Genomic DNA, 10567 nt, shown 5'->3' with positions numbered 1-10567 from the left:
GATTTCTGAGTTCGAGGCCAGCCTGGTCTACAAAGTGAGTGCCAGGACAGCCAGGGCTACACAGAAAAACCCTGTCTCGAAAAAACCAAAAAAAAAAACAAAACAAGAAGGTCAAGATGACGCAGGATGGGACGCTATAGCATGGGCTGGCTCAGCTCCTTCAGCTTGACAGCAACTAAAGGCTCTGGTCAGCAGGTGAGCAGACATCGGTTCTAGGGCTCCCCCACCCCACCCCCAGGATCTGTGCATGTCTCCTGGGAGCATGCGATCACGCCAGCAGCAGCTGCCAACTATACTTACCTCATGAGGAGGGAGGTGCCATCCCGTTACATCTGCTTTATGCTGCTTTGGCAAGAACGCATCTGGAACAGTGCATACAGTTTGGGTCCCCACCTTTTGAAAGAGACATCAAGAGGTTAGGAAATTGGAGTGCAGAGGGGCACATGGGGTAAGTGAGGTGGGGCGGGGGCAGCATGCTCAGCGGTTTCAAAGCTAGGGGATTTGGGGGTGGGGCTTGGCGGGACTCAGCTGCTAACCTGATATCCTTTCTATCTCTTCTTAAAGTTCACCTTTGAAACTCTCCTAGTCGAATGTGGAAGTAAGAACAGCTGAGGCAGGTGCTAGAGGGTTCTCTAAGAACCGCAGCAACTATGCACAGGCTGATTGGCTTTACAACCATCACGGCTCTAAAGCCATACACATCAGAACTTTCAACAGGGTCATCCTTGCCTTACTGTGTAGCTAAGGGTCACCTTGAACTTCTGTTCTTCAAGATCCACCTCATAGGTGCTAGATCTATGGATGTGTGCCACCATCTGGTTCCACATGATGCTGGCGATGGAACCCAGGACTTCCTGCAAGCTAGCCAAACACTCTTAACAAGTGAGCTACATCCCCAGCCCAGATTTTCTATATTATTTTACAATATGTCCCATGATCTAGGAACTGTTCATGGCCTTGAGGGAACATCCAAGTCTAACGGACCTAAAAGATTTTTGTGGTGCCTACTTAGAAACACGAGTTGGCTGTCTCTGAATGAGCAAGACTTCTCAGTGTACTATCACTGTTTCATAGTAGGCTGGCGTGTGAAGAGAAGCAACAAGATGTCCTCACAGCTGCACTGGCACTGGCAACGGAGTCCAGTGCTGGCTGAAGCGAATTCCTTATTCTCAGATACAGACCAAAAACAAGGCGAGGGATAACCCAACCAAGAAACTACTGCGCTGGCTACGCCTACTCCCCAGCCAGCTCCCCAGCTAGTGCTCTGTGGCATTTTCTGCACTGATGAGCTAAGCAATTAGAAAGAGAAGTCTCTGTCTCCTAAGTGGGTTGTGTACAAAAAGGCACCTGTGGGGGCTATCGCGCTATAAACTACAGTGGATGGAAGTTCTGCAGCCAAGTCATCGAACCCATAATGAAAACGGAGCCCTTACAGTAAAATATAGAAGAAACTCCAAATTTGTCAAATCTGGTAATAAAAGGATAGAGATAATGAGAGTTACTAACAGCTTAATAATTTTCTTTAGTACTTGAGCTTGTTAAACTGAGCAGAATTAATTAGAAAATGATTAGCAATAGAAACGTGAGGACATCTTAAAGGGATTTCAAGCACTTGGAAGATGTCAGCTGTTAGCTGAGCAGAGCTGGCACTCTCTGTGGTACCGAATGCCCCTTCAAATATGTGGTTCGTTGTACTTTTTCCTTTGGTTGGCAGTCCTACGGTCTCCATCATTAACCAGTGTTGAAGGAGGCTTAGATAGGTGAAGGAGCAAAAGGAGAAGGAAAGCAAAGGAATTAAGGAATGATTTAATGCGCATGTTAACGTTTAGACAAAGGAGGGAGGGGAGAGAAGAGAAAGGGGGGGTGAGACTTGGAGAAGACAGAGCTAACAAAGGAAGCCCGGAGCAAGAAGGCAGAAATTCCCAAGCTGACCAGCAGGTGGCGCTATTATATCGCACTCCATTGAAGACCCGCTCCTCTGAGGGGGAGAAGAGGGAGGGACATACTGACCAGACTGGCAGGAGAGTCACAGTGCAGGTGGCTCGGGACTTGTGGAGCACTGGCCAGAGCTAGGACATATGTTATAGTGAGTTATTTCAAACACATAAATTTGCATTCACATTGGATATATGTTCATCTAGTTTAGATTAACCAAAAATTCTTGGGACAATGATCTCAATAGACACACGAATTACAATGAGATGGGTTTGAAATCCTCTTTTGTAGACAAACCTCTTAGCAAAAACATGAATAAGCCTATAAAAGGAATTTTCATTAATCTGGTAAAGATCATGTCCCCAACCCTGGAACACAGCGTGTTATAATGTTAGAAACCTTGATCTCAAGGGAAATAGAAACCGACAGCAGTCAGCACTGAATTGGAAAACCCATCCAATCAGCCATAGAATGGAAATGATGAGTGTTGGGAAGAAAGACTGAAAACTGTCATTATTGCAGAAAATTTAGGATGCCCCAAAGAATTTGCAAATTATTTTTTAAAACAACAGGAATGCAGGGACTGCTCTCAAGGCCAGCGGACACAAACTGGTTTCATTCCTCCCCCTATAGCCACAATACTATCAGTCACAGCCTTGAACAGACTGTGAGATAAGACAATAGTAAACCTAACAACAAAGACATATGTCATTGTAACAACTTAAGCAACTTTACCTAACCACATGAGGAGAGACGCCAATACGTTGAGATGATGTCATTGTTTCTAGGAGTCTTTAAAACTGGACTGATCCAATTTCTTCCCAGACTAATCTATTCAAACATTTCCCCTCAAAACCTTTTTAACCATTCAAACAACAACAACAAAAATAATTCCAAGATCTACACAAGGAGCTGGATCCACCGGGGATTTCTCATCCGAATGAAGAGAAGAAACTTGAGAAGTCAGGGATGCAGACCTGTTAAAGCAGGATGGTACTGACCAATGACGCCATATTGATTACTAGAGCATCATAGTGAGATCTGAAGAGGAAACAGCAATGGCAACCACGAGCCTCCTGTGGCAAGCAAGGGACCTGGCACCCCTGCCTGGGTCCATCCACACTGCCAGCCATGGCCTCCTCCCCCAAGCCCACCTGCAGCTCCCAGGGATTTTGCTCCTGGAGCCCAGCATGCAGGGCTCCTGCATAAGAAGAGGCCCCTCCCTCCCTCCTTAGAGGCTGCCCAGGTCACTCCAGGACACCCTGCACTAGCCACAGAGGGGAGGGGAGCTTTCAACCCTACTCTGACTTAGTCCTCTCCAGGACATTGAAAATCACCTCCCCTGAAAGAAACAGCGGAGGAAAACAGGCGGCAGACTGGCCCAGGTGTGCAGTGTAGAAGCAAAGATAAGAAAATACAAGATGCTGTGCCTCCCAACCAAGTCTCTGGTCCCATAATAATGACACCTAACAAAAATGACCCAGAAGAACTACCATACAAAGAATTCAAAAGAATGACTATTGCTGTCTTCAAGTTACTCAAGACATGAACATACGTCAAGAGGGAAGGAGGGAGGAAGGAAGGGGGAGGTGGGGAGGGAGGGAGGAAGAGGGGAGGGGACCCGGAAGTTAATCCAGGATATGAAAATAGGAAACAAGAAGAGAATTACTGAAGAGAGACCAACTTAAATGGTGCTGGAAATAAAAACTTTAATAAGCCAAACAGAAAGCTCAGGGGTAAGTCTCACCAGTGGAGAGTCTGCTACAATCAGATCAGGGCGGGGAGATTCGGGAGAGGAATAGGATTACTCAGTAAAGGCCGATGTCTGGCAGGTGACTGACCCTCAGAAGGCAGGTTGGTTTAAGTCGATGCCAAAAGGTCTTCAAAGGGCAGGGCGTGCTCTTTATTACAACCAAGTAAACCTCCACCAAGACCCTAGCAACAGTCCTGACAGCTGAGAAATCCACACCACACACCACCACCTGTGGTCTCATTGCCTTTAAGTGCAGGGTCTCCGGTAGCCTAGGCTAGCCAAGAATGTATTATGTAAATTTGTTTTATGCAAAATTAGCCTCAAAATTAAGGAGCTCTTCCAACCTCCAATTCTCAAGAGTGGGTTAAGAGGTGGGAGGCGTCTTTGTAGCTATGGATTCTAGCGAACCAGCCTGTGGAGAGAGTGACTCTGTCTAATCTACCTTCCCACCAGTTTGGGTTCTCACAGTGATCTAAGCTTTCCCCCCTGTTGCTTGCAAATCTAAAGCCTCCCTAACAATGAAAAAATACATGAAATGTAAATATAAATGAAGCCAGGCTAAAACCCAGGCTTGCTACTGGCCACACACGTGACAGTAATTAACTAGCTCCTGAAGGCAAGAGTGGAGTTTCCGGCCTTTACGTAAATCATTTGCCAGGCCAGGTGTGGTAGCTCACGTCTGCGATCCCAGCAAGGCAGAGTGCTCGGAGTTCAAGACCAGCCTAGGCTACACAGTGAGCCCTTGTCTCGAACAAAAGGTCGTTTGTCAATCCTTGCTCTGATTTGATAACCACTCCTACAAATCTAAATGGCATCTCTAGTGATTCCCTCTTAATAGTGGAGTTTTTCATTCCAATCCCAAGTAAAAATGCTATAGTTTAACAGAAACATAAAGGTAAATTAGATCTATGTTTACTTGGAGACACAAAACATCTGTAAAATGGGTTTATTTTTTCCTTTTCAAATATCCAAATAAGGCACAGAGAACTGACCTTTCATAATCACACTCAGTTCTGAGAGTTAATTTAATATTCCTGTTACACACAGCTCCACTGCACAGCTCCAGGGAACTACGGTCCTGCTCAAGCCACTGCTGACCTCAGTCCTCAGGCTGTGCCTCACCCCGACCCCAGGCTTCCTTCCTCCATCCTGACTTCACTCCTCTGGCTTCCTTCCTCCCTGGTCTGTTCCCTCCAATCTCAACCTCAATCTCAGCCTCTTGCATTTTCTCCAGCCTGAATGTAGTCCCCATGCCCCACTTCCTGCTGAACCCTGAGACATTTTACTCAACAGCTAGTAGGAATCTGCACGAGCCTGTTTTTAATCTTCCTCTTCGTTCCCCAATTCTCTAGACTTAACTTTAAAAAGAATTTCAAAGAGAAGGACTGTATTTACATCATTCTCATCCCTCTCCTGTGTCCTGCCCACTCTCTCAAATCCATGACCTCTTCTTTAATTATTGCTACACATGTACATATTTATGTACATACACACAATTTGCTGAGTACATTTAGTGTGGCTTCTATGTGTGTGTCTAGGCCAACCATTTGGCAGAATAACCTATCAGAGGGCTTGTCCTTGGGAGAGAATGATTCTCCTGCTCCCAACAGCCATTCGTTGCCAATAGCTCTTCACCTAAATTAAGGCGACCCTCTTGGGTGAATATGTTTCTTTTTGAGTTGGGGCGCTTTAACAGGCAATGAAATGATGCACTGTCTCCCCGTGCAAGGGCCAATCACCTATCTCAGTTTGAACTGAAGCCATATTCACCTCATCTTGAGGCAGCAGCAGCAGGAGCCTAGTCACCCATTGATGGTGTTAATTTTCAGTTCATCGCCACTGTTACATTTGAACTGAGGGTTCAATATTCAGCCTGGCCTCTAGCGGATACTCACTCGGGTATATGCAGACAAGATAAGGCCTCCAGGAGCATTCAAGCATATCCTGTCACTTTAATATAGAGCAGCATGACATATACAGAAGATACACTGATCTGGACAAATACAGTTCCCACTTCAGCACAAACAAAAGTTCAAATCCAGACTGCCATGAAGATTGTCTTTGGACAAACTACGCAGTACTGAGTAGATTAACTCACCTACCTTCAAAGCCACCTGGAGCCTTCCTGACACATTTCTGTGGACAAGGCAGAGGTGCCCTTCCTCCAGGCAGGCACATCTCTGTGCCTGACTCATCAATTACTGGACCAACACTCCATGTACCCAGTCAGAACCCAGTGGATCTTCACGGTCTGTCCCTCAAACTTCTACTGAAATGACACGTTGGGCCTAACTCTGGGAATCACGTTGTCTCTGAGGCAAAACTGCTGAGTGGAAATGTGGCCTAAGCAGTGGGAACTAGGAGAGACGTGGTCTGGCCCCTTTCCAACTTATTACATTCACATCTCCTCTGACTCTGTCCAGCCATCGGTCATAACCCTTCCCTTCTTTTCCTGAAGCCAGCCTAGTCCTTTCTTGCCTAAAGGTCTTCCGTGTGCTATTCTCTCTTCCACGAATGCTTATAGCAAAGACTGTGAGCTGCTGTCCAGTGGGCTCTTCAGGTAAGCAGGCATTTTGTGCCCAGCCTGATAAGCTGTTTTAAAAAGTTGTAAAATAAGGGGCAGACTGCACACAAAATTACATTTTATCTCCCCCATCTACTATTTTACTGAAATAATCACCCCCAGTTTGGAGAATCAACATAGCATTCTTCTCCAGACATGCAGTTAGATTACCTGTCTGAAAATGTGTGTGACTTCACTTCCTAAGGCCTCCAACCCTGTCTTCCCTCTGACCCTAGCCGCTGAAGTACTGTTTCTGGCTTATCCTGGAAGATAAGGCAGGACAGGACAGCCTCCGTATGTTAGGGTCCTGTGTCTGAGGAACCATGTGTGTCCCCAGAGACAGCACATGCAATTCCTGGCCTTGAATTCTGGCTAGGCCCAGACTACCTACCATCCTGATTTAAGTGAAGGAGAGGGAAGCAGCTTTCTATTCCTTCAACTGACAACTTCCACACCACCTCTCTTCATGGGGACCGTCCAAGGGATCCTCATGGCCTAAACCCTGACTAGCAGGCCCAACGCTTTTCCTAAGTCAGTCTTACGCTTTCAGAGGTTAAGTGGAAATAAAACAGCTCAAGGATTGTTGAATCCTGGCCATGTCGCACAATTAAACCCAGTGCAGAAATGTGTAGCGCCTGAATTTTGCTTACTGAAGCCCTTTGCTTTTCGTCCAGAAAGTGAGGTCATTTAGGGCAAGGACTTACGTCACGATGTCCTGAATGGCTAGCATACAGTGTCGGAAAGGTTCTAAGCACTAAAATATTTGAATGAATGCGTACAAGTTCTTTCCCCACCAAAGACCTCCGGGAGTTCCACAACAGGTCTGAATCTTCTACCTTGACCAATCAAGGCAGCTGAGCACCACTCAGCACTGCCCTGTACCCAGCCCCAGAGCAGGCTTCTGTCCCCACATTCAATCCCTGCCCACACAGATGGCGGCCTTGGTCCTAGCATGGAGGAGACTCAGAAGTGTCATACTCTGCCGCCTCCGTGCAAACTGCCACGGAGAGCAGCCCTCCATAGCCTCCAGTGAGGCTTTGCCTAAGGGCAGAGCATCAGGGGTGACCACACTGACATCTGGAGTCTAGCTGACAGCAGCAGGAGACTGACTGTATGTGTCTGCTTGCCCCTGCTTGCCTCTTATCGCTGCTCCTCTGCTTCCTCCTCTGACTGCACTCTTAACTCATTTGTGACTCCTCCAGGCCTTGTCATTAGTAAGCATTCCCAACAAGAGTATTTAGTAACAGAGTCATTTAAGTGCCACATGGAGGAGATTTACCCCACAGGGTGAGCACCACTTTACTAGCGGTAGGCCTGTGGATTTGGGCAGGAGAGCCAGGTGGAGTTCTGCTGGAGTGTCAGCTTTAGGCCCTTGGAGATGACCCAGGACTGTTAGAAAGAGCACTCCCCTGCTCTCTGAGACTTAAGGATCACAGAGGTCTGTGAGAAACACCTTCCAGAACACTGTACACTTCAGCTAAATGGTAACTTCAAGTGTCCTTTTACAGCCACCTGTCTCCCATGCCAGTGTGACAACTGATGACAGCACCCATCTTGTGGCCCCAGAGCTTGAGGGGAGTCAATCTTGTGCAGGGTTTGAGCTCTTCCTCTCCATGTTCCTCTGCTTGGCAACTGTGTCGCTGCTCCCCAAGGTTCCGCCGAACCCCACTTTCTAGCATTTCCCCCGGATTCCATCAGCTGCCCAAAGTGCTCATCTAACCTACTTCCCCGCATGACATTCCTGGGTCACACACTGCCTTCTGAACCTCAACGTGGAATACTTTGCTATGAACAGGCGGTGGCAGCCTGTTCTGTCTCCAAGTCTATCTGGGCCTTGACATATCTGCACATATAGTTTGTTCTCTTGGGCTTATGGAAATTTCAAGAATGGATTGCCCAAAGACACTGCAGCCAGTAAATAACCGTAGCTGTGAGATCTGAGATAATCACCACTGGGTCTTGTCTTGATGACAAGGGCCCCTCACAGTGACCTGAAGCTGGCTCTCTAGTCTCCAGAGACTGTTTAATGAACACTTGCCAGTCATGGGATCATTTGGGTCCTCTGGGAGCACAGAATTACTGTAATATGTACCATATTGAGTAACAGCTTTTCAACTACAGGGAAGAATTGAAAAGCACATGGATATTAGCCAAAGTTAGCCAGCAGTTTTTAAAAAAACATATCTGGAGTCAAAGTTATCCATTTCTGATTCTAGGAAAGTGCTCTGACAAAGAGATCTGATTCTGAACGCAGTAGTCAGAATCACGGTACAGCACTGTTAGACTTGGATTAGAACCCAGAATCTTTAACTCTAGCTCACCAGGAATCCTCCCACAAGTCACACAGTCAGAAAAAGGTCCTATGAGTCCCAAAACCGGTCCTTTAGAAAAGAAGCAGAAAGAAAGAGTATTGCTACACCCAGCAAAGGTTCGGACACGTCCCATGTGCTCCCAAGAGGCGACAATCTCTTTCTTGGGGCCACTGCCTTCCTGCAGGCTAACTACTGAATGCAACGCCAGGCTTTCTTCAACCTCTGCACTTTGTAGTAATGTAGCACATTGCAACATTAGTTATCAAAGCCACCGTCCTTGAGTCAAACCAACGTCCCCTGGCATGTTTCCCCACTGCGTGGACACCTGGCAGCAAGCACCCTTCCTGGCTCTGCGGCCTACAGTCAGTGCGTGGCGACTCTCAATTTCCACTCACTTTTCAGGTCTACAGACTGCCTCCCATCTGCTCCTCCTAAGTCAAGCGTAGAGCGGCCTGTAATCCCAGCACTTCGGAGGCGGCTGCAGCAGGAGTCCTGACATGAGTTTAAGGAACTGCGAGCCTGCCTTAATAATCAATTCCAAAACTCTGCTCCTTATGAAAAGATAGTATGAGAGTTTTTCAAAAAACTAATTATAGAATTATCATACGATCTAGCAATTCCATTTAGGGAATATAACATTTTCATAGCAAACTTCACAGCAACATTAGTAAAAATGTGGAAATAATATGGTATAATAAAAAAAAAGTGGAAACAACTCAAATGCCAACTGACCAATAAATGGATAAAATGTGGTATAAACTGTGGGACATTTATTCAACCTCAACAAGAAATAAAACACAGTAAAATATGAATACTGTATTAAGTGAAATACACTAAGTATGCCAGGCACAAATGGACAAATATGTATGGTTTACCTTGATGGGGTGCCTAGAAGCCTCATAATTCAGAGACAGAAAATACCAATAGTAGTTACCAAGGACTAGGAAGAGCTGTATTGAGTGGATACAGCTTCAACACAGATGACGTTCTGCAGACAGATGCCGGTGATGGGTACACATCAATGAGAATCTGGTGCTACCTAACATTGTTCCCTTGAAATGATTCAAACCACACACTTCACCTTACACAAGGTTTAACACGAAACCAGATCATAAATATTCAACCAAAAAGTCCATTAAACTCTCCTGTAATCCACATACTGCTGACTATGCTTTTTGACAGGGTTATCAGCTGGGTTTGAATCTTCTTATAAAGTTACAGACTTAATACCTGGAGCTTCATCTCTTAGGATATCTTTATCAACTGATGTTTAATGCTTGGCCCATGAGATGGACAGGGTAATGCATCAGAGAACAAGCATCCTGGGGACCCACAGCCAACACTCATTGTCTTGGCCACTTATGTCTAGGTCTCATCATCGTACAACTAGCATCTTTTAGTCAATATAGTTAGAACTTAAATGATTATATTAATGGAGCATTAACATAAAAGATTCAAATGCTATATCTAAGTTTCATAGGTTTACAGTATGAATAAAATGAATGAAACTGCCTTAGGAGTCTAAGAAATGCATGTATTTCTCGGTCTAACATAATACACAAATTGAGAAATTGAAAAGAAATTGACGGTGTGAAAAGAACCCACATCTAATGAGGAACATTTCCAAGTCATCTGAGCATCCTCAAATCCTTACAGCATGTTTGCTACTAGGCATTCAGCTGTGAGAGCAAAGGCTAAATAAAGCCAGTACCATAGTTTAGAAAACAAATCTGGTAACATATATATATGTGTGTGTGTGTGTATATATATATATATATATATATACACACACACACACATATATATGTATATATATATATATATACACACACACACACACACATATATATATGTATATGTACACATATACACACACACACATAATTCAAGTTTTAAAGTGATCAAATAAAAATAAGCAATCAAGATAGGGAAATAGAAGATGGGAGTAACCCATTAGCTACAAGCATGGACCGATCTTGGCATGCAAACTAACACAAAACAGCA

The 10567-nt window shown here is 45.3% G+C and overlaps 1 protein-coding gene across 1 annotated transcript in view; it reads right to left on the bottom strand.

The window, feature by feature from the left end:
• Positions 1-10567, bottom strand: part of Rdx (radixin) — a 55656-nt gene that overhangs the window by 2576 nt on the left and 42513 nt on the right. Inside the window, exon 15 of the mRNA XM_029481639.1 lies at positions 301-393. Coding sequence (XP_029337499.1) covers positions 327-393 — 67 coding nt within the window. The 3' untranslated portion in view covers positions 301-326. The remainder of the gene's footprint in view (positions 1-300; positions 394-10567) is intronic.

The sequence above is a fragment of the Mus caroli genome, chromosome 9 (assembly GCF_900094665.2).
Source record: "Mus caroli chromosome 9, CAROLI_EIJ_v1.1, whole genome shotgun sequence".
NCBI lineage: Eukaryota > Metazoa > Chordata > Mammalia > Rodentia > Muridae > Mus > Mus caroli.
The sequence above is the reverse complement of the archived record's forward strand: the minus strand, read 5'-3'. Positions and strand labels throughout refer to the sequence as shown.